Source organism: Aspergillus piperis (assembly GCF_003184755.1).
Source record: "Aspergillus piperis CBS 112811 unplaced genomic scaffold BO85scaffold_32, whole genome shotgun sequence".
Taxonomy (NCBI): domain Eukaryota; kingdom Fungi; phylum Ascomycota; class Eurotiomycetes; order Eurotiales; family Aspergillaceae; genus Aspergillus; species Aspergillus piperis.
The window spans coordinates 181,979-204,284 of record NW_020291622.1 but is presented as its reverse complement, the minus strand read 5'-3'; the positions used below and the strand labels follow the sequence as shown (position 1 = coordinate 204,284).

The window sequence follows — 22,306 nt, the reverse complement described above, 5'->3', positions numbered from 1 at the left end:
TGTCCTATTGGAAGGATTTTTGGCAGTGGCGTTTTATGTCAACCAGACAGCCGAGGCTTTATTATCGCAAAAGCAATCATTTACTGAGTACGCGTAAGGCGACAAGGCAGACTTTCGGTTTGGAGCCATCCTCAGCTGCACGACTCAATGACTGCTCTGATAGCAAGCCCAATGGTCAAATTACGTATGAATCGCACTCAGTATCCCACAATTTTGTTCAGATGAACCTATGATACAAAAAGCCTATCCCACACCTGGAGATAGAAAAGCAAGCTCAGGAGACTGGACGGCCACCATTTCGATAGAGCCACAATCTGCTCATTTGGTGCATCTTCAACTTCATATTGAGCCCAACTTTCATGTTTTGCGCACTACCGGAGAGTACCGAGTTCACACTAGTGCCATCTACTTCCCCAGTGCCTGCGTCCAACAGCCCCGCTGCATCTAGGATCGTGACAGGCCTATCTTCTTCACACCTATTATGCCGACTTACTATGACATCTGTGTCCATGAAGTCGCCCTCCCGTGGCTCCCGCGTAAACCGGTTGGTTGGGTCAAGTGGGAACATCGTATCAAGATAATGCTGATTGAACTGATGGCCTGAAGCGGGACTAACGAGTACCTTACCCATGAACCGGTTTTCGCGACGGTCCTGGGGCTTACTGTGGTCGAAATTCAGCACCCCAAATCGACATGCGAAATCACGTTTGTTGGCGTAGTGCTCAATGTGTAAGATGCTGCGGTTGTGGATATTTCCAGTGATGTCTCCCGTGCGCACATAGCGCATCGCTGCGTTACACGATGCCGTGTCGCGATATGGGTTGTTGAAGTAATTTGCAAGACAGCCAAAGGTGTAGATTTCCAGTTGTCTGATGAGATCCTGTGGTACTTCATCGAGAAGCCAATCCAGGATCATTCCGCCCTCAATGCCCCCCTGCGAGTGCAGGATTAACACAACCTTTTTTACCTCTGGCCGATACAGTGCTCTTCTAACCAATACGTAGCAGTCTCGAACATCATTTGTCGCGTACAACAAACAACGTTGAATGAGGCACTGGATAATGTCGAATATAACACCAGTTCTAACGACTATCAGACACCCATACATCTGGATAGTTTGAACCTTGACAAAGGATGGGGAAGCATACGTTTTATTGTGGACGCCGACTACTGGACGGTGGAATGTCCGCGATATGCGATCGACGTTATTCTGTAGCCAATTCCTCCTGTTTCGGTCAGACTTGTAAGCACAAGATAGGATGGGAATGAAAACCAACCCAACGCAAATTCCATTGAGGAATATCCAATACTCGTCCTCATGGCGATTCCACCGTCTTGAGAAATCATCCTCTGTCGACCTGAGACCGTCTGCTGGGATACCCCGGTTCAAAGCGTAGCAGATGAGCGTATTCAAGGCGAGAGCGGTCACAATATACAGAACGTAGACACAGAATGGTAGCCAGATGAATAGTGGGAGGGAGACAAGAAAGACGAGCTGGAGGACAAACAGAACACAATGAAGACAGATGTCAAAGATATTGGCTAGAGAAGGGTACAGTTCATCCAGACCCCCACAAGGCCATGGCGTGAGAGGCAAGAAAATGCATGGTAGGTAAAAGATGTTACAGAGGAAGAGCCACAGATCAGCGAGGAACAACAACAAGGGAGAACCCGTATATTTGGGGTAACTGTTGATGTCCTCACCAGATACGGAGCCATAGACTTGACAAGACCCAGCAGACATAGTGACAAGTTGGGTAATAAAGTGGTCAAGTGTAATACATGTGAAAATGATGAGACATGGTCTCCTGAGTTTCGTCGTATGAATAGTTGATTGATGGATGGCGGTAGATATAGTTCCCAAGATATCTCATGTGGCAGCCTAGAACTTGACGCACTCGCCGGGATGACCGATCGGGAACCCCGTGGTTTGCCTGGTTTGACGAATGAACTAATGGCTGGAGGCGCCACGGAATACCTCAAAATGACCAGCCAAGGGCGCCGGATCGTCAAGCTTGAGTCTAATTGACCTAGATCCTCTTCGGCCTGAGGAGCCGAGATTCTCAAGCCACAACATGCCAGATTGTCTGCGGACCGTTACTTTACTTACATCCAGCCACAAAGTCAATTCAGTCTTCCTTTACACACCATTGAACTGGTCGTGTAGCTGTTTGCGGAAACTCTCTTCAGACGACAGAGTTGGTTCAGCCTTGACTATACGATGCGGGCGGGGTCGATTCACGCCCAGAAACTTTTTTTCATATGAACATGACGACTGTTCTATCCCACGACATGTGATGGACTGAAGGCCTACTCGTATCAAAATGGGTGAGCAAGATATCTCATATGCGTGACCGGCCCCATGCTTTTCTGTTACAAATTACTTTGGGAAGCTAAGGCCTGAAATAAGTTTGACAAGGCGCCCTGCTCGACTTCGAATTCATCATATATCTGCCTCCGTAGATACTCGGTCTCAGAACAGAAAATTTTTCAACACAGATAAACCAACCGCAATGCAAGACGGAATTGAAAATGCGGAGCACATAGTGAATGGGATGAACGGAGTGCACGATGGTCCAAATAGGGGCTCACCCTACAATGGAATTCCGTCCAGAGATCCTCAAGCTCACACCGCTAACGGAGCTGAGAGGGGACCACAATCCCAAAGCCGATTCCCCCGTATCTCGATGCCAGTGGAGCTCATGCGAGACTCCTACGATGTGGTGGCCATTGGTTCAGGGTATGGAGGGGGCGTGGCCGCCAGTCGAATGGCCAGAGGAGGACAGAGCGTCTGCGTCCTCGAGCGAGGAAGGGAGAGATGGCCTGGTGAGTTCCCTGAAAAACTGGAGGATGCGGTGGAGGAGCTTCACGTCAGCGGTCAATTCGCTCCCGGCGACAGAAGAAGTATCCCTGGAGCTATGGTTGACGCGGGGAACCCAAATGGCCTATACCACTTCGTGGTAGGCGAAGGCCAGAACGTATATATGGGTAACGGTCTCGGTGGCACCAGCCTTCTGAATGCCAATGTGTTCCTTGAAGCCCATCGCAAAGTGCTGGAAATGGGAGTCTGGCCAGAGGAATTGAGAGGACACGAAGCATGGAAAAAGTGTAAGCATGCACTTTCGTGACCTCCAAATATCGCACAATTCTAGGACCGGGAATTGCTCTCCTTTGGACCCTTTTCTGATGATTTCCAGATTATGACCGCGCAAGGAGCGTTCTGGAACCTGCCAAGTACCCTCCGACATTCCCAAAGCTTCTCAAAGCCGATCTTCTCAGAAGGCAATCGGAGCTCATGAGCTGGGGCGATAAATTCTACAGTGTTCCGCAAACAACTCGGTTTGAGGACGGCCCCAACTCTACGGGAGTCTACATGCAGGCGTCACAGCTGACGGGAATGGATGCGACTGGTGTCAACGACGGCAGCAAGTCTACAACGCTTGTGAACTATCTCAGTGATGCATGGAATTGGGGTGCCGAGATCTTCTGTAATTGCGAGGTCAGATATGTTGCCAAAGCCCCTGATCGTGAAGGATACATCATATACTTCGCGTGGCGCTCCTGTGGACGAGACCGTTTCAGCACTTTCTTTGACGACCTTATGTGGGTGCATGCAAGAAAATTCGTTTTCTTAGGAGCTGGAAGTATCGGAACCACCGAGATCCTGCTCCGCAGCAGACAGATGGGCTTGGACTTGAGCGATGACGTCGGCACTGAGATGAGCGGCAACGGGGATATGTTGGGCTTCGGGCAAGTTCATCGCTGTGCTTTTCATGGACAACGGACTGAGACGCTGTAACAGGTACAATACCGACTATGAAGCTAATTGCTTAGCTCGTCCTGAACCTACGCCTGAGCGACCCGTAGGACCATGCATAACTTCAGTCCTGGATCTGAGGGATCAGGGAAACGTTCTGGATGGGTTCGTGGTAGAAGACTGTGCAGTACCATATGCTCTTGCCCCACTCATGTTCAGCATGTTGGAATACTTGCCAGATATGAGACGTCCCAAGTACAGTCCTGTTGAGAGTGTAGAGAGGTTTGTCGCACGACTGAAAGGCAAGCTTGGGCCATACGTACCCGAAGGAAGTGTGCAGAAGACTGCCGTATATTTGATCATGTCGCATGACAGTGAGCACCTTGCATGCTTGTCAGTTTATAAGAACGGTTTCTCACAATATTATAGATAGCCAAGGCAGACTATCACTCCAGAAAGACAAGCCAGTGCTAACATACTCGGGTGTGGGCCGATCTAAATCTGTATCTCGCATCCACGGTATCCTCGAGAGAATGACAGCTGCTGTCGGTGGGAATAACATAGCCAACCCAGTCTGGAGTACTTTGGGTAGGCAGGAGATCACAGTGCATCCCATGTATGTTCATAAGCGGTAGACCCGGCACCAGTTGAAGTACCTAACATTTACCGCAGAGGTGGAGCGCGCATCAGCAAAGACAACACTGGGAACAATGGGGTGGTCAATCACCTAGGAGAAGTCTTGAAGGGAAACAGCAGCGAAGCGTATGAAGGACTGGTCGTGTGCGACAGCTCTGCGCTGCCAGCAGCTGTTGGCGTCAATCCTTTTGCGACCATTACAGCCTTTGCTGAAAGATCAGTTGAGATGGTAGCCCGGAGGCGAAATATAGCTATCGACTATAACACGAAGAGTGGTGGGTACTGGGCAGAGACGAAAACGCTTCTCCCTCGCTAACAGCCTCAGGTCAATTGGACATGTTCGGTACTCCGGCATATCGTTCTCCTCAAGATGCAGAAGCCGCGCAACTTGCATACAGGCTTGCGAAAGCCACTGAAAATCAAAATACCGGTGTCGTGTTCTCGGAGATCATGACTGGCTTCATATACACTGGTCATGACGTTAAAGACTTTGAGGTCGCGACGAAGCTTGCTCGAGGCCGCTGCGAGAATGCACGATTCTTCCTGAGCGTCAAAGCATGGAGTGCTGAGGAGCGTGAGTTTATGCTGTTACATATAAGCCTCTAGTCAAATTCCACTGACGCTTTGCAGTGGTAAAGAGCAGCCAACATTTGGCAAACTTGACGGGAACATTTACTTGCAACACGCTTGGAGGTGTCTTCTTGGTCCACAGAGGCACCTTCCAACTGTTCAACTACGATGCCCGGCAACCAGACACAGCGAACCTGACGTATAACTTTGACATGATATCAACCAGTGGGAGAAAACTGCATTTTAACGGCTACAAAGTCGTGAACAGTGCATCTTTCCTCAACCCACTTGAACTGTGGAGACAGACCAGCACGCTGTATGTCACCATCACAGATGCGAGCAATATAGTAGTAGGCCGCGGTATGCTGCGCATTCTGCCAGACGATTTCGGTTACGAACTGAGAACCTTCGAAACAAGTGGGCCATCGCTGTGGACAAGGGCCAAATCGGCAGTGAGCTTTCTCGCCTACTTTGCAAAACAGCTTTCCGTGCCGTTTCTTTCGGCGCTTGGGCAACTTCAGTGGCCAGACACAACGCTGAATTACGCTTCTAAAGAAGTAACTCCATCCTCCACCATTCCATTGACAGCATCTGACGGAGTCACCACAAACATGGTGATGTGGAATCCCACCTTCCAAGGAAAGGATATTCTGGGCCCTGCCCCAACCTTACTCTTCATACCAGGAGCAGCAGTTGACCACAAAATGTTCGCTCTTCCTACCATAGAGAGAAATGCAGTCGAGTACTTCCGCGAGTCCGGATATCGTATCTACTGCATCACTCATAGAGTCGGACGAGCTCCGATCGCTCGAGAAGGGTACACACCGTATGATGCACGGCGCGATATACACGCTGCTCTTGTCCACATCCGCAAAGTTATCAGCACAATAAGTCCGTCCGAGCCCCCAAAGGTCTACGTGGTGGCCCACTGCGCAGGCTCCCTCGCACTGTCTTGCGGCCTACTGGACGGCACAATCCCTAGTGACTGGATTCAGGGAATCACCGCATCAATGGTTTTCATGAACCCTAAGTTTGGAAAGGTTGATAGTCTCCTGTCCAAATTTCCCACATCCCTATATGCCCGACTGGTCAGTCCGTACTGGGACTGCACCAGTAGCCGCAACGACACTTTATATCCAGTCACTGTTGAACCAGGCGTTGCGCTTTTACCCTCATGGGGCGGCCGGGGAGTCGTGCCGATCGGTCGTCTGCCATCGGAGCGAACTTGTATTTGGCCGGTAAGTGTTCCAAAGACGTCTGTGCATCCGCCAGCAACAATCACCTAACAAGACCGCAGTCTTTGGACCCATAAAAACCTCAACGACGCAACCCACACCCAACTCGAACGCTTCCTCGGCGGCACCTCAATGCGTTCCCTTCAATGGCTCATGGAGAGCGGCCGGAAGGAGAGCGTTCTAGCCAACGGGCCAGCTTTCACCAATCTCGTCACGCCGGAAAACCTCGAACGTTTGAAGGGAATTCCGATCTTGTTCCTATCAGGAACTGGAAACATGGTGTTTACTGCCGAGAACACGGATATCTCGTACACGACACTTTGTAATGTGCACGGAAGGGATTGGTGCGAGCGGGAAGTCTTCAGGGGCAAGGGACATTTGGATGCCTGGATGGGCGCGACAGCCTATCAAGACGTTTATCCGAGGGTGAGACGCCATGTTGATCAGATCATGATGTGGGAACAGGGCCCGGCTGGAAAGATGAACAGGAAGGATATGATGTAGGGATATGAGTGGAACCAGAATGTCTATCTATGTGCGGTTTGGTTTGCGTTGTATGTAATCCGGTCCTATGTACGGAGCACTCTCTAGTGATATCTACCTTAGGACGGGGTATGCGCGCTGCTTCAAGTCCAATTGTAAACACCCCAAACAAGTCAAATAGCCCAAACATCCTGAATACGTCACTTGTGGAACTATGCCATATGCGGTTTAAGCCATTTTTACCCGCATCTCCGCCTTCCTGCCTCAGGAACACCTCCGACTCCCTCCCCGAATGCGGCTTGATTGATCATCATTGCAGGTGTCTGCGATGGTTTAGCATCCCATCATCGATCATGTTGACGCCCTACTCAGGACTCCTTCGAGTCCTGCCTTTACTTCTACTCGCCCTCACAGCCACAGTATCCTCCGAACATACCTCCAACTGGGCCGTCCTCGTCTCAACCTCCCGTTTCTGGTTCAACTACCGTCATCTCGCCAATGTCCTCTCCTTGTACCGCACCGTCAAGCGGTTGGGCATCCCCGACTCGCAGATCATCCTGATGCTCCCCGATGACATGGCCTGCAACCCTCGCAATGCCTTCCCCGGAACCGTTTACAGTAATGCAGATCGCGCCGTTGATCTTTACGGCGACAACATCGAGGTCGACTATCGGGGGTACGAGGTCACCGTGGAGAACTTCATCCGCCTTCTGACGGATCGCCTGGACGAAGATGTACCACGCAGCAAGCGACTTGGCTCCGACGCGGGCAGTAATGTTTTGGTCTACATGACTGGTCACGGCGGCGACCAGTTCCTGAAGTTCCAGGACTCCGAGGAAATCGGGGCCTGGGACCTGGCGGACGCCTTCGGTCAGATGTGGGAAAAGAAGCGCTACCATGAGCTCCTGTTCATGATTGATACCTGCCAGGCGAACACTATGTATACGCATTTCTACTCGCCGAACATCATCGCTACCGGATCCAGTGAGCTTGACCAATCTTCCTACTCCCACCATGCGGACAACGATGTCGGAGTTGCGGTGATCGATCGCTGGACATACTATGTGTTGGAGTTTTTGGAGACACAGGTGACGAGTGCCAACTCGAAGCTCACGCTGGGCGACTTGTTTGATTCGTACGACGAGTCCAAGATCCATTCCCAGCCGGGCGTCAGATGGGACCTGTTCCCTGGCGGCGAGCAAGAGGGACGGCTTCGCACCGTGGCAGATTTCTTTGGGAATGTGCAGAACGTCGAAGTTGAGAATGTCAATGCGACCGAGCCGGGCTCGTTGCAGGAGGATTTGATTGAGATTGCCCGACTCGTGAACAAATGGCGCGCCCGCGACCAGGCATATCTTGCCCGGCAGAACGAGTCCTTGGTGTCAAAGGATGCCAGTGCGCATGAGGAATCTTTCCCGCATTACACGGTCAGGACGAAGGTTGGGCCGGCGAAGATGTCGGAGGAATCTACGTGGCAGAAGCGGTTGGTCGGGGTTTCCGTCCTGGGTGCGTGTGCTGCTGTCTGGCTTACGGGATCGATCTTGGGCGGGACCTCGGCTTGATCTTGAAGCAGAACATTGCATTTGATGTATGAGTTGCAGTTGGTCGCCTGCCTTGACGTTCTACTGACCTAGAGGCTGGAGCACATCTGCACCCGGTGTCTATGTTAACCGGATAGCGCAGGGATGGCGTTCCAGGTGTCTTTTTTCTTTTCAAAGAGTTTTCCACCGTTATAATCAGCATAGCATGTACACAGATAAATGCATTGTTTCTTGAACAGACATCCAGCCTAGGGCAAGGCAATATGCTTTGGGACTAAACCCAAGTTCAAGCCACGCTTTAAGGATAAATCCAATAGTTTCGACAGCCAATTTAGGGAAGCCATTCCCATCGCCCCTCGAAACAAGCCCGTCTGCAGTGCAACATTCTGAAGAACTGAAGAACGTGGAGACCTGCAACATGCCAACGAGCAGCGCCTTTTGAGTAAAATTGATTTTATTTGCGAAGAATAAAACCCGGGCTTGGCGGGCGGACCTCCGCACGTGCCAGACGCGTCTTCGGGCTGGCGATGCGCGCCGCTCGATTATTACATCGCCTGGTTTCCGCAGAAAACACCCACAAGCAACAACAACATCAGGAAACAATGGCGTGGACGACTCTTGTCTCTTACCTCTGAGTCGCCGCCAAATAAGTCTACCTGCCTGGTTTCCTGTTCTACGACTCAGATTTCGAATTCTAGGCACTTCTCAGTACTCTCCGACACGGCCCTATCCCTCCCTCTCGTCGCCCTCATACTTGCCCACCCGCGTGCTTCAGCCAATTCCTCCTTCGCCCACTAACTAAATAGAACCACAACACCTCATACCGCAACTGCTTCTTCTCTCACGGTCTGACGAGGGTTCAACAGAAAAACCCCATTCGACCCTCCTCACGCCGCGAATCCAATCCTAACCGCCATGTATCTCCCCCGCCAACTCATCTCCCACCTTTACCAACAACTCCTCCGCTCACACCACCCGCTCTCCCCACCTGTTCTGATCCTCGTGGCCCTCGAACCCGATGCTCTCTGTGCCTGTCGGATTCTCACGGCGCTCCTGAAGCGCGACTACATCCCGCACAAGATCCAGCCGGTAGCCGGGTATGGCGATCTCGCGCGCGCGGGCGAGGAATTGGTCAAGCCCATGCGGACAAACAATGGCGGGAGCGGTGGGGTAGTTGTGTGTCTCGGGGTGGGTGGCCTGGTGGATTTGAGCGAGATATTATGCTTGAGCAGTGAGGAAGAAGAAGAGGAAGAAGATATGGGCGGGGTCGAGGTGTGGGTATTTGATGCTAGGCGGCCGTGGAACCTGGCTAATGTGTTTGGGGGTGAGGGGCGGCCGTCTGCGGCGGCTGATGCTATGGGAATGGTGAATCTGGGTGCGAGACGAGGGTCGCGCGGTGTTGAGAAAGGGTGTATTACGTCGGCGTATACGTCCGGCAATGGGGGCATTGTGGTTTATGATGATGGGGATATTGAGGAGGAGTTAGGGAAGGAACGGGAGGCATATTGTGAGTTAGTGGCTATGCCGGAAGTGGGCGAGGAGGATGAAGACGAGGATGAGGATGCCGACTCGGGGAGTGATCGCGACGAGGATCATCCCTCGAGTTCGGATTCCAAGAAACGCAAGTCGTGGTCGCGCGAGGATGAGGACGACGAGTCGGATGACGAAGACGGGCCTCCACGTCAGCGAAGAAGGAGTGATTCGGTGTGTAGTATTCCTTGCTGTGCTGAGGCCGGTGCTAATGTGCTCATTGTAGGGGTCCTATATCATTTCATCGCCGTCACGCCCTCCGCGGAGAGCTATGCATGATTCGTCCAATTCGTCTCGCTCGGTTACACCAACATCAGATTCACCGTCGCCGTTACAGCCCAAGCCGCCGTCGGCGCGCTCGTTACGACGACGATTGCTGCGCATGAAGAGGAAGCACGAGAATGTGCTACAGAGTTACTATTCGTCAGGGACGTCGTATTCGGAACCGATATCGTCCATCGTCTATTCCCTTGCGTCCGAGCTCGGTCGTGAAGACAACGATCTGCTGTGGCTGGCCATTGTGGGTGTCTCGAGCTTGGAACTGAGTGGCCGTACCATGTCGGGAGTGGGTGTGTCGAATGCGCTGGAGTACGGCGGCTCGGCTGGCTGGGGTGGAGAGAGAGGCGAACGAATACGGCAGATTCTACGGGATGAGGTCCTGCGATTAAACCCTCCTGATCCATATGAGCGAGATCGCGACATCAGAGGCGAAATTAACGGCGTCATTCCGACTACGGCACGTTCTCCGACAGACAAGTCGATCCGGCTATCGCCTGAACCGCGTTTCATCCTCGTGCGGCATTGGTCGCTCTATGACAGTATGCTACACAGCCCGTATCTGGCATCCAGACTTCATGTGTGGACGGAGAACGGAAAGAAACGACTACACAAACTGCTGGCGAAGATGGGCATCAGCTTGAACCAGAGCCATCAAAACTATACCCATATGGACATGGAGCTGAAGCGAGTACTACGACAACGTCTCTTGAAATATGCGCCAATGTACGGCTTAGACGGACTTGTTCCGCCGGAGGCGTCTGGGCATGCTGTCTCTCGCGAGGGATGGGGTTTTGTGCGCTGTTGGGGCTGGAAAGCCTGCCTCTCTGCCACCGATGTGGGTGTTATCGTCGGTGCAATCCTTGAAGTCGGGCCTGAAGAAGCCCCCGGAGTGTGGGATGCCAAACGCGCGTCCAAAACGGCTACAGCGACCAATGCTGATGGGTCTACCGAGTCAGATCTGGCCAGCCTGCTGCCCCGGTTTTGGAGCGCCTACGATGCGCTGTCATTGACTTCGGAGTCGCCGACGCTCCTGCTGTCATCTCTCCCTCTTGCCCAGCACTTGCACCGGGCCATCCTTCGCACTGGTACTTCCCTACTTGCAAAGCACCAGATTCGTCATCTGCGAGCGTTTCGCATCGCCGTTGTCAAAGATGGTCCGGATGTGAAGCTCTTCACCAATCCGGGAGCATTGACCAAACTAGCTTTGTGGGTTGCTGAGGCAATCCGGGTACAAGAGAGGGAACGAGGAGACTCCGTCAAGGTAGGACGCAGGCGGGCCCTGGGCACACCGCTTGTTCTTGCTGGGCTTGACGAGGACCGAGGCTTGTATGTGGTCGTGGGTACAGGAGGAGGTGGCGGAGTGGTTGACTTTGCCGCCCTCGCCAAACGGCGAGAGGAACGAAGGAAAAAGAAAGAAGCCAAGGAGAAAAAGCGCAAGGAGCGGGAGGAGCGTCGGGCGCAGCGCGCTGCCGAGCGCGCTGCCAACGGTGAAGATGACGAGGAAGAGGAGGAGACGGAGGAATCGTCGTCTGAATCCGAGTCCGAGTCGGAAGACGAACAGGACCTGCGCAGCAACAAGCACCTTCTGCGGAATAGGTTCGGAATCGCGTTCCAGGAAGTGGTGCAAGAAACCAGTGCTCGAGTACGCATTGATAGCTTTGAGCACTGCGTGGTTGAGGTGCAGAAGGAAGACCTGGGAGGCTTCCTGGAAGCGCTGAGCTTCCGCAGTGTTGTCGGTTGAAACAGTCCATCCTGACTGTCCCTTCTTTTTCCTTGCGTCATGCTCTTCATTCTACGTTAATCACAACGTGTCTGCTAATGCACTCTTCTATGTCGTGTCTAGGGTGGTTTTGGTTCTGCTTTGCATCAATTCGCGAGGATTGAGGTTAATTGGGGAGGAGTGTTGGGATACAACCAGGGGTTTTTGTCTTCTTTTTCTTCTTTTTTTTCTGCTTCTCATGGAAAATACAAGGGAGGACATGTATAATGACGGATTGGAAGCCATCTGTGCGATCATTGAATTTCCTTTTGTCACTTCATTTCAGTTCACTCACGATGACCGGCTTGCATTGCTGCACATGTCATGGCGCTTTGGGGGATTCTGCATGGGTTGCTTGTTTGTCACTGCCCTGGTCTTCCTATGGATATAGCATGCGAGACAGGAGTTACCTTTTTTTAAATGGACCAACATTTTGGATCCATCAGTTGTGTCCCTCCCGTTCATGATATCATTGCTATTTGGTGGAGATATCCAGCTGCATCGGCTTTCTCTCCGATCCCCGCTTCCCCTCCATTTCAACTCTTCTTGCTCCACCTCACATTATATTAAAGCATCCCAATTGCTTCTCTCCCCAATTGAACCTCCCCAGAAACAATCCCACACGATTGACTGCACAATGGCTACTCCCCGCGAATACCCCGTGGTGCCCCGCGAGAGCACCCTATCCCAGCTCCCCCCAGAATCCTCCCTCAACGCACAAGACCAAATCTCCGAGCTCCTCTCCACCGCATCCCTCAGTCGTCTCGTCGTGCTCGACGACGACCCAACCGGCACCCAGACATGCCATGACATCGCCGTCCTCACAGTCTGGGACATCCCAACTCTCCAGGCCGAACTGCAACAACCCTCCCCGGGCTTCTTCATCCTCACCAACTCCCGCGCCCTACCCCCCATCGACGCCGAGAAGCTCATCCGCACCATCTGCGAAAACGTCCAACAAGCCGCCAACCTCGCCGGAACCACCGTGGACATCGTCCTACGCGGCGACAGTACTCTCCGCGGCCACTTCCCCCTCGAAGCCGACGTCGCGCAATCCGTCTTCGGTCCCGCCGACGCCATCATCCTCGCCCCATTCTTCTTCCAGGGCGGCCGTCTCACCATCAATGACATCCACTACGTCGCCGAAGGCGATAACCTCGTCCCCGCCGGCGCAACCCAGTTCGCCCGCGACGCCACCTTCGGTTTCAAGAGCTCCAACCTCCACGACTACGTGCTAGAGAAGGCGCCGGGACGATTCACCCCGGAGCAAATCCACTCCATCACCATCGAGGACATACGAATCAATGGCCCCAGCACCATCTGCGACAAGCTCCTCGCCTTGCCCAAGGGGAGCGTAGTGATCGTCAACGCCGCAGCGGAATCAGACATGCACGTCTTCGTCGCCGGCTTGCTCAAAGGTACCTACCTACTCCCCCATTCACCTTCCTCTACCACCCCAAACCCATTCTAATCAAACTGCACAGCGAAATCCCAATCCCAAAAACACTACCTCTACCGCACCGCCGCAGCCTTCGTCTCCACAACCCTCGGCATCCGTCCCCAACCCCCGCTAACAGCCTCCTCCTTCCCCTCCGAGACCCAGCCTAATAGTAAAACCGGAGGAACCCTAATAATCGCCGGCTCCTACGTCCCCAAAACCACCGCGCAGCTCAACCATCTAACGACCAAGCACGGCCCCGGTGGCACAAACACCCTTTCTATCATCGAGCTCAACGTCGAAGACATCATCACCTCCTCTTCCTCTTCGACAACAGAAGACCCCACTTCCTTGGACCCCATAATCACCTCAACAGTAACAGCCGTTGAATCCTCTCTCCTCGCGGGGAAAGACGTCCTCGTCATGACAAGTCGGAAGCTCATCACGGGGGGAGACGAGCTCTCCAGTCTAGCGATTGGGGGCCGCGTGGCGGAGGCGTTGGTGGAGGTGCTGAAACGGGTGAAGGTACGGCCGAGGGTGATTATTGCCAAGGGGGGGATTACGTCGTCTGATGCGGCGACGAAGGGATTGGGGATTAAGCGCGCGATGATCTTGGGACAGGCGGCGCCGGGGGTGCCGCTTTGGAGGTGTGATGAGGAGACGGCGACGCATAGGGGCGTGCCGTTTGTGGTTTTTCCCGGGAATGTTGGGGGCGTGGAGACTTTGGGGGAGATTGTGGAGGGGTGGAGGTGATGAAGTCCCTTATGATGGGGGTGGGGGTGGGGGTGGATTTGTATATATGGAGGCTACTAAGTACTAGATGTTTGCTCTGCTATAGAGAAAGTGGTGATGAGGTTAGAGTGGCCCTGGGCCACAAATTGTACCTTCATTTGCAACTAGACCTAGTAACTGTAACTGTAACTCTGGCATATACCACACCAGAACCTAAGGCAGACCAGGAGGGGGAATGAATGCTATGTACAGCTGCAGAACTATCTGGCCGGGTCTGTCTCGCCTCGCTCTCTCCCTTCCAGAGAAAAAGTCCGGCTCTTACAGCTGCTATCATATCATGGCTGGCCGTATTCTAATATACCTGCATGAGAGAAGAAAAACAAGAAGCAAAAAGAAAAAAAAAAAAGGGAACGCAATACGATGATGACAGTGGCGGCAAATGATAGTGGTCAAAAGTAAGAAAAAGAAGAGTAAACCAACCTTGTACATCTGACCTCCCGGTTATCCGAGCTGGTGATCGCAAAAGAAATTCGCAATGCATACCAGATCAACTGCGGTGATGGTCAGAGTCAGTCAGCTGGGGTTATTTGCTCAGATCATTAATGTATGCTCATCCAGATTGGTGGGATTTGGTTGGATTTCAAACCCGGATACCGTGGTGTTTTATATGGTTTGTCTCTTGGACTGTTTATGGGGGCCTGCCCCGGCGCGAGTGGGAGCTTCTTCAAACTTCATATGAACTCTCAATTCAGGCGGGCATTGCTGTGTTGGCGATTCCGTTGGAGGGGACTTGGCGTTTGGCAGCGGGGTGGGACGGGTCCTACGCAGACAGTCGATATCAGTCATACCCACACACGGAGAACGATCGAGCACTAGGCGACTTGCGAAGAGTCGAAGTTCGTATGGTAGCCGGTTCGCTGCTCGTAAGCTACTTTGGCTTTCTTGCTTGCACTTACGTCCAAGGATTCGATGTTGCGTTTCTGGCCGCTGATCTCGGCTTTCTTGACGATCTTCTTCTTCGGGCGGGTAGGGCGAGTCTCTCCCGGTTGGAACACATCCTCGGGAAGATCAAAGCTGACGGGAGTTAATCGGAAACATTTGCTGCAGGTAACAGGCCACTCACTTGCGGACGTGGGTGATCGCTAGATCATTGATACCGGGCTGGTATCCTGGCCACGAGGTACACGTCGACTTGAAGATCTGGGCATCGGTCGAGATATCCAGCGACCGGGAGGCGCCTACAAAGTCAGTGGATTCACGAAGGTGGTCGATCCTACATACCTGGCTCGAGTGGCTTGAGCTCCAACCCGATATAGTAAGTCGTCGTGTACATGACATGGGTGTCATCAACGGGCTTATTCTCGGCTGCTGCAACATCAGTGTTCTCTGCCCCGTTCTGGGCCGCAGCCTGGTGGGCCGCATCCTTCATCTCATCGGTGGTCTCAGTCTTTGTTCCCTTATCTTGGTACTTGGTAGATCCAGTCTTGACAGCCTCTATTTCCTCATCCGAAGAGACACGATGAACTCTCTCGAATCCCTTGGGGAAGGGGTGCGCGATGGCGATAGTTGCTTTTCTGTCCAGAGCTCCAACAAGGTGTCTGATCTTAGATTCAACAAGACCAGACCAGACCGACTCTGCCTCCTTGGTTCTGCTCGATGCAGTGATGCTGAGGTAGTATTTGTAATCCTTGGTGAAGAATGTGTGTCGCGCGAACAGATCTTCCCAGCGCAGCTGTTTCAAGAAAATCTTGTCCACGATGTCTCCACCACGTTGGAGTTCACGAAGAATGACGGCCTTGGTGGACATCGAGACGTTGTGGGTCGCGCACATGGAGGGGTAGGCAGGAGTAATGATAGGCATCAGATGGAAACGGTCGCCGTGGTAGATCTATCGCTCATTAACGGCCATGCCAAAGATCAAGTATGCTCCTGGACTATCCTTACCTTGGGATTCCAGACCTTCATCTGCAGAGGTCCATCTTCAATCGGCTTCAATAGAACCGGCTGAGGCCAAGCCCACTTGTTCATGATCCGGAAGAATTTGCCCACAATCACCGAGCCGGTAGCCTGGGGGTACAACTGACACACTCTCGCCACCAACATGGCCCAAGCAACACCACCCGGAAAACCGACAATGTTCGAGTAGATCGCACGGCCTGTTAAGACTTAGTAAAGCCCATCTTAGACAAGAGTAGAGCGCTTACGCTGAGCCCAAAGCTTAATAGCGCGCAAAGCAAGTCGGAATGTCTTCTGCTGGGGCACGAGCTCCAAAATCTCGTCCGTCACACGAGTGCCGTTAAGCGACCGCACCTCCCTCTCATCCAGACCCCGCAAGTAATCATTGTTCTTGAGATCCAGATTCATAGGAATGGAAGGAATGATCAAGCGAGCAAAGATCAAATCGATACTGATGCCGGACAATTCAAGTTTGATGATCGGAACGTAGGCGTCTGGGACCGGAGTCATCTTCTCGATAGCTCCCGGAGCAGCCATCTTCTCTAAAATCGGGGGGAAATCCGAAAAGAAGTCATCGATAATAACATGCTTCGGGCCGACAACCAAGGTATCAATATCCGAGCCCGGTCCATAAACACCCAGGCGATAACTTCCGTACGTGAAGATCTTCCCTCCGGCGGCCTCGACGGCTGCTTGAGAAAGGCCCTTCTTCCGACTGACTGTTTTGACGAATTCGACGGTAACACGCTGGATGAGCTGCAATACTTGTTTCCTAGAGCGCAATTGCATGCTTAGCGCCCATGCCGACTGACCTTCACGAAACCATCACGGATCGGCCTCTTACCTTCGTTCCGTCTCCGCAGGGCTCTCGAAATTATTCTGCACTTTCAACTCCGTGATAAGATCATCGTTTGCTGCAAGCTCGTCGGGGGTCGGTAGAACGGTGGAGATGGGAGGGGTAACTCCCCATTGTCTGACTGGTGGTGCCGCCATACTGAAAGTGTCCAAGTGAAGTGAAGTATTACAGAAGCATGCGCTTGCGCCGTCGACCAACAGAAAGCAACTCGGCACAAGAACGGGATGAAAAAGGAACGACTGGAGAAGAAAATGAAGATGTACTGAGACAAAAGAGATATCTGACCGACGAACCAAAGACGAAAAAAAACCAGCGAAAGGAAAGGGACGAAGGGAGCAGCGCAGAGGGATCGGAGTTGGGAACGAGGAGGCGCTGCCTGGCCGAAAAGAGCAAAGGTTTATCGCCTGCTGACTCAGCCTATCAGCGATCACGTGTGGCTACTAATGGGTATGTAACACTGGGGATGGAGATGTCTAGACGCCACCAGCTGTTTAATATTCTGTATATTTAGTCTGCCATATATACGTGTTGTGGCAGCGCGAGAATGAAAGAGATGCTGACTACAGATCAAGTAACACCACGAAACTCGCTACAGTACTAAATCCTCATTGATGCCGATCAACAACCAATCACTTGGCGTGTATCGATAACACAGTCTCCCGCTTATCGGAGGCAAAGAGGAGTAACAAAGACATGAACAACATTCAATTCTTGTCAAAGAACTCAGCCAGCTGCTCATCCAGCCATTTGACATCCTCTTTGCTTTGCCCTGGACCGCCAGCCCAATCTACACCATGCAGTGTTAGAGTAGATTCTCGTTGGTATGACATGGAACACACTTACGTCCCCAGATCGAAGGAAAAACCTTCAAAGTCCCAGTCCCCCGCTGCATGAAAGCAACCTCGTATTCCGAGTCTTCCGGCCTGTGGACGGGTGTCAGCGGTGACCATGCCTAAAAGGACGGCACTTACGGGAAGTAAAGGTCCGTCTTGCTGGGTAACACCAGGGTTTTGGCTTTGATGGCGCCCAATGCTTTCTCAAAGTTGCCATTGTACGGCTCCTGCTTGGACACATCACCATTCTGCCATGTTTGCAGCATCGTCAAGAGGTTCCCAGGATCTAAAGCCTGTCAGTAACAAACACACATCGGTACAACACAGCACCATGCTGTTGACCGACCTTTCGAAAGCGCCCAAGTTTCCCAGAAGTTCTGCATAAAGTCCTCTAGATCCTTGAACCCCAAGGCGGTTTCATACAGCTTTTCCCGGTAAAAGGCCTGTGAGAATCCCCTGCACCAGTCACTGCATTAGCATACCAGCAGCAGACAAGCAAAGGTCGGCCTGGCCCTTACCATCCTGCATACCCCCTGCCAAACGCTTTCAAACCAACCTCCTTCTCTGTGTCACTCCAGGTCCGCAGGGTTTGCTCGGCCTGGAGGAGGCCGCCATTACCGGACCCCGCCGATGGGGTGTGCTTTGCAGCCAGAAGTGCACTCTTGACGCCCTCCAGGAAGACCTTATTATGAAGGGAAGTTCTTGCAGAGCCACAAAAAGGGACCGCCAAGTCCATGAAGTCAGGGTACTGGGTCGCCCATTGGTAGGTTTGGGCTGCTCCCATCGACCACCCGATCACTGCCCGCACATGAGTGATTTTCAGATGCTGTGTCACTAGCTGGTGCTGGGCACGGACGTTATCATAGAAAGAGCATTTTGGGAAGGGTACGGGATGGGCGTAATTTGATGGAGAGGTCGATTGACCGTTGCCGAACAGCGCAGGGACGATGATGAAGTATTTCTTGGGGTTGAGGGTCTTGTCCTCTCCGATTAGCCAGTAGTTGTCGGAGAGCACTAGGTAGAATAAAACGATTGTTAATCAATCAAGAGCAGCCTACAGAATACTCAACTATTTCCGAGATGGTACGTACATCCGGAAAACCAAGAAGGATAGACAATTGCGGGGGAGGCGGGGTCTCCAAAGGTCTTGTATGCGAGGTGAGCATCAAGAAGCTTCTCTCCGTTCTGGAGCTCCCAGTCGCCCAGTTTGAAGGTATCGTACTCTTCCTGCGACATTTTGGAGTATGCAGATTTATAGAAATTGGGTAGAAGATAGGTCGCGCACAAATGCAAACGGATGCAGTGATGCAGCAATGCGTGAGGGGATGGATGGGGAGAAGATGGTGCTGATGGGCTTGATCAATGGCGGCTACAATCGGGCTGGTAAGTTGCCGAATCCCCTCTTCTCCTGTCTGTCTCTCAGTCCTAATCAAGGCTAGGTGTGATCATTGCATGCACTTCCTACTCTCTTATTATCTATCAGCCAGCTTATCACATGGTCTCTTGAAGTGGAGGTGCTTATCGGATGTTATCTACGGAGTATCCTGATAAGCCCATTACTGTCTCGCTGTGCCTCTGAACCATTGTCTTGCTGCTATTCCACAAAATGCTGGCAACCTGATATACCCGCTCAAAGGCTATATTGGATTTATAGAGCAATCGCTCTTTTACGCTTCAATGAAGCATCTGGGATACTTTCAAGGACTTAGACTAGACGCACCAGCACACATGAGATTCGCCCAGCTTGTCAACAACTATCAATAAACCCAAACGGGAGAGTCAAGTCTCCAGGCAAGTACATGAATATATTTCATTGTAGCTAAAGAAAACACCATCGTTCCTAGTCGGGGTTTAGTGTTCCAATTTGTAAATAACTAGTAGTATACTGAGCCATTGTAGGACGTCGACCAAATCTAACCAACAAGGTCCGGGGGTATTGAATGAATGATGGCCACGGGTTAGACTTTCTTCATGGCTTGGGATTATATATACAGTGAAAATATTTGTGGAAGAATAATACTACTATCTCTTCCTCTCTCTCTCTCCTAGTAGTATCTACCATGACACCACCGCGCAGCAGTCGAGCTACATACTAGTGCTGATCATGCCGGCCTGTCAGTGGTTAGATAATCGCCTTTCAGTGAGTCATACTGCTGCTACACCATACAATCCCAACTGCAGGCATCTCTAGTCGATAGAAACAGATATCATTGAACAAAATATCATCTTGCTTTCTAGTTAGCTTATAAAGATAGAAGTTTCATTGATTTCATACTTTTACTCAGTATCTCTCCCCTCCACCATGTCTACCACCACCACCACCAAGAAAGCCCTCCTCCTCGGCGCCGGCTTCGTCTGCGAGCCCGTCATCCAAGCCCTCTCTGAAGCAGGCGTTCACGTCACTATCGCCTGTCGCACTCTGCAGAGTGCTCAGGCTCTAGCCAGTAACTACAAAAACACAACAGCCATCGCCCTCGACGTTTCCCGCGACGCTGCGGGCCTGAACGACGCCATCACCAACACAGACATCATCATCTCCCTCATACCCTACATCTACCACGCCACAGTCGTGGAGGCCGCTATCACGCATCGCAAACCCGTCGTCACAACCAGCTACATCTCCCCCGCGCTATGGGCGCTCGATGAAAAAGCCAAGTCTGCAGGAGTGACAGTGCTCAACGAAATCGGTCTAGATCCGGGCATCGACCACCTGTACGCTGTCAAGACAATCGACGAGGTGCATCGTGCGGGAGGGCAGATCCGATCGTTTACAAGCTGGTGTGGTGCGCTTCCTGCTCCTGACAATGCGGATAACCCGCTGGGGTATAAGTTCTCGTGGAGTCCGCGGGGTGGTCTCCTTGCGTTGTTGAATTCGGCACAGTGGTACAAGAATGGGGAGCTGGCTACGGTGGAAGGGAAGGACTTGATGGCTGCTTCAGAGCCACAGAGTATAGTTGATGGCTTTGGTAACCTGGTCGGGTATCCGAATCGGGACGCGGTTGGGTTTCGTGAATTCTATCGTATTCCTGAGACGGGTACTGTGTTTCGCGGGACTCTGCGCTATGCTGGGTTCCCGGAGAGTATTCGTGCCTTGGTGGCTATTGGGTACTTTTCGCAGGATGAGATGCCTGCATTGAGCAGCACAGCATCCTCCTCTGTTACTTGGCTGCAGTTGACTGCACAATTGCTGGGTCTGTCGGTCGAATCTTCCGAAGAAACTGTACAGGATGCTGTGGCGAAGAGGGTAGCTTCTTTTCTGTCGACCGAAGAAGTCAGTCGTGTGATCACTGGTCTTCGTTGGATTGGCTTATTCGATGCGAGTGCTGTGGATGGGCGTGGTACGCCTCTTGACACACTGTGTGCAGTATTGGAGCGGCGGATGGCCTACGAGCCAGGCGAGAGGGACATGATCATTCTGCAACATGCGTTTGACATTGAATATGCGGGTGGGTCAAAGGAAAAGAGAACGAGCACGCTCGTTGAATACGGAGAGCCAACTGCTCCCGGGTCGCGCAGTGCTATGGCGAAATTGGTGGGATTGCCTTGTGCAGTGGGCGTACTGGCAGTGTTGGAGGGTCGGATTTCGCAGAAGGGAATGGTGGCACCGTGGACGACAGTAGAGATAGCGCGTTTGCTGCGTGAGGAACTTAATGAGCGGTTTGGAATCACGTTGGAGGAGAGGGTAGTCGGATAGTTTTGAATTTGTTCGCAGATGTGCGACAGCTAGCAGACTCCGTCTCTAGGGTTAATCACAATGCGATACTGGGACCGAGCAGCAAAGTATCTTGACAGGGTGATTGTCAGTAATTGACCTACTTTGAGCTGTCTTCTACATAAATATTCGTCTATGCGCGAGGGCTGCAGGGACGATAGACCGTGTAAATTGTGCTGTCAGTTCTCCCAACAGTAAAAGCAAGCGTCCAGTGTAACATATAGTGTTTTGACAGACTGGTCAATTGGACGGCCGAGTTCACTGCGATCATAATTTCTAACTGGCAACTTGTCTACTGACAAATCCACCAACCCGCGAGATCAACATGATCAGCCGTCGCGAAAATGGCACTGACTGTGATCCCGCGGGCTTATCTCAAGCCTTGAAGGCCTGTGCTTCTCTTCCCGCCGGGCTCGGGCAACAACCCGACCTGGGGGTGAATCAACGCCCCCCAGCTTACTGCAAGCACACCTGCTGCAGGAATGTTTCACAGTGCTTCAGATGCAGCTTCTCAGAGGCATGTAAGCTGCTGGGCCGACTGACTCACTGACTGTTAAGCGGATCCCCGCACGGCTACCATCCGTCGATGGAACTGGGGAATGGCCCTATCCATCCCTTATTCCCTCCCTCTTCATCAGGGTCGGTCTGCAATCTCCTATTTCGGCCGTCAAAGCGGTGGTCATGGCTCGGACTGTCCTTTCCTCCGTCTTGACTATCCACTGGGTAATTTCTTCTCTGATCTAATTGACTAGTTTGTGGAGCGAGACGACTGCTGCTAGAGGATAGTCATACGCGCCAAGTCACGCCCTAGCCGGTCTCGTTTCACACCATGACCAGCTGCCATCTTCATGGCAGAATAATGAAAGGAAACACAGCATGGGAAGAAGTCAGATCAACCAGAGTCGACTGTGGATTTACACATAATTATAGATCTTCCCCGCACACGAGGTATGTCCAGCCTGCATGTTATCTGTGGCTGAGCACCGTCA

At 52.2% G+C, this 22,306-nt stretch overlaps 10 protein-coding genes across 10 annotated transcripts; 7 read left to right on the top strand and 3 right to left on the bottom strand.

Annotated features, from left to right (window-relative positions):
• Window positions 1-133: 133 nt before the first annotated feature.
• Window positions 134-1,840, bottom strand: BO85DRAFT_408134 (uncharacterized protein). Its single transcript, XM_025657391.1, has 3 exons — window positions 1,278-1,840; window positions 1,149-1,226; window positions 134-1,082 (listed from the first exon to the last, which is right to left on the bottom strand). Exons 1-3 carry the CDS (start codon window positions 1,742-1,744, stop codon window positions 275-277), a joined length of 1,353 nt encoding a protein of 450 aa, XP_025510317.1. The 5' UTR covers window positions 1,745-1,840; the 3' UTR covers window positions 134-274.
• Window positions 1,841-1,999: 159 nt separating this feature from the next.
• Window positions 2,000-2,480, top strand: BO85DRAFT_204541 (uncharacterized protein). The gene is made up of 2 exons (XM_025654563.1): window positions 2,000-2,328; window positions 2,411-2,480. The coding sequence occupies exon 1, from the start codon at window positions 2,076-2,078 to the stop codon at window positions 2,304-2,306; it is 231 nt and encodes a 76-aa protein (XP_025510316.1). The 5' UTR covers window positions 2,000-2,075; the 3' UTR covers window positions 2,307-2,328; window positions 2,411-2,480.
• Window positions 2,481-2,555: 75 nt separating this feature from the next.
• BO85DRAFT_463970 (FAD/NAD(P)-binding domain-containing protein) lies at window positions 2,556-6,702 on the top strand (the record flags this gene model as incomplete). The annotated part of the gene is made up of 9 exons (XM_025661955.1): window positions 2,556-3,108; window positions 3,198-3,738; window positions 3,803-4,131; window positions 4,187-4,373; window positions 4,430-4,668; window positions 4,719-4,967; window positions 5,024-6,051; window positions 6,104-6,201; window positions 6,261-6,702. The coding sequence occupies 9 exons, from the start codon at window positions 2,556-2,558 to the stop codon at window positions 6,700-6,702; spliced, it is 3,666 nt and encodes a 1,221-aa protein (XP_025510315.1).
• A 263-nt stretch (window positions 6,703-6,965) lies between these two features.
• Window positions 6,966-8,458, top strand: BO85DRAFT_454097 (GPI-anchor transamidase). Its single transcript, XM_025661201.1, has one exon. It carries the CDS (start codon window positions 7,035-7,037, stop codon window positions 8,241-8,243), a length of 1,209 nt encoding a protein of 402 aa, XP_025510314.1. The 5' UTR covers window positions 6,966-7,034; the 3' UTR covers window positions 8,244-8,458.
• A 345-nt stretch (window positions 8,459-8,803) lies between these two features.
• Window positions 8,804-12,235, top strand: BO85DRAFT_454096 (cell division control 45 family protein). Its single transcript, XM_025661200.1, has 2 exons — window positions 8,804-9,926; window positions 9,979-12,235. Exons 1-2 carry the CDS (start codon window positions 9,138-9,140, stop codon window positions 11,770-11,772), a joined length of 2,583 nt encoding a protein of 860 aa, XP_025510313.1. The 5' UTR covers window positions 8,804-9,137; the 3' UTR covers window positions 11,773-12,235.
• A 192-nt stretch (window positions 12,236-12,427) lies between these two features.
• BO85DRAFT_384218 (uncharacterized protein) lies at window positions 12,428-13,981 on the top strand (the record flags this gene model as incomplete). Its single annotated transcript, XM_025656544.1, has 2 exons — window positions 12,428-13,208; window positions 13,275-13,981. The coding sequence occupies 2 exons, from the start codon at window positions 12,428-12,430 to the stop codon at window positions 13,979-13,981; spliced, it is 1,488 nt and encodes a 495-aa protein (XP_025510312.1).
• Window positions 13,982-14,832: 851 nt separating this feature from the next.
• BO85DRAFT_507519 (polynucleotide adenylyltransferase) lies at window positions 14,833-17,379 on the bottom strand (the record flags this gene model as incomplete). The annotated part of the gene is made up of 6 exons (XM_025664410.1): window positions 16,761-17,379; window positions 16,165-16,688; window positions 15,905-16,116; window positions 15,242-15,848; window positions 15,084-15,129; window positions 14,833-15,034 (listed from the first exon to the last, which is right to left on the bottom strand). Exons 1-6 carry the CDS (start codon window positions 16,907-16,909, stop codon window positions 14,833-14,835), a joined length of 1,740 nt encoding a protein of 579 aa, XP_025510310.1. The 5' UTR covers window positions 16,910-17,379.
• BO85DRAFT_204110 (uncharacterized protein) lies at window positions 16,802-17,374 on the top strand. Its single transcript, XM_025654562.1, has 2 exons — window positions 16,802-16,874; window positions 16,926-17,374. The coding sequence occupies exon 2, from the start codon at window positions 16,948-16,950 to the stop codon at window positions 17,281-17,283; it is 336 nt and encodes a 111-aa protein (XP_025510311.1). The 5' UTR covers window positions 16,802-16,874; window positions 16,926-16,947; the 3' UTR covers window positions 17,284-17,374.
• On the bottom strand, window positions 17,360-19,015 carry BO85DRAFT_454091 (homoserine acetyltransferase family protein). Its single transcript, XM_025661199.1, has 6 exons — window positions 18,697-19,015; window positions 18,124-18,619; window positions 17,952-18,061; window positions 17,744-17,891; window positions 17,616-17,695; window positions 17,360-17,559 (listed from the first exon to the last, which is right to left on the bottom strand). The coding sequence occupies exons 1-6, from the start codon at window positions 18,839-18,841 to the stop codon at window positions 17,477-17,479; spliced, it is 1,062 nt and encodes a 353-aa protein (XP_025510309.1). The 5' UTR covers window positions 18,842-19,015; the 3' UTR covers window positions 17,360-17,476.
• A 766-nt stretch (window positions 19,016-19,781) lies between these two features.
• Window positions 19,782-21,441, top strand: BO85DRAFT_454090 (aminoadipic semialdehyde synthase). The gene has a single exon (XM_025661198.1). It carries the CDS (start codon window positions 19,908-19,910, stop codon window positions 21,297-21,299), a length of 1,392 nt encoding a protein of 463 aa, XP_025510308.1. The 5' UTR covers window positions 19,782-19,907; the 3' UTR covers window positions 21,300-21,441.
• Window positions 21,442-22,306: the final 865 nt, after the last annotated feature.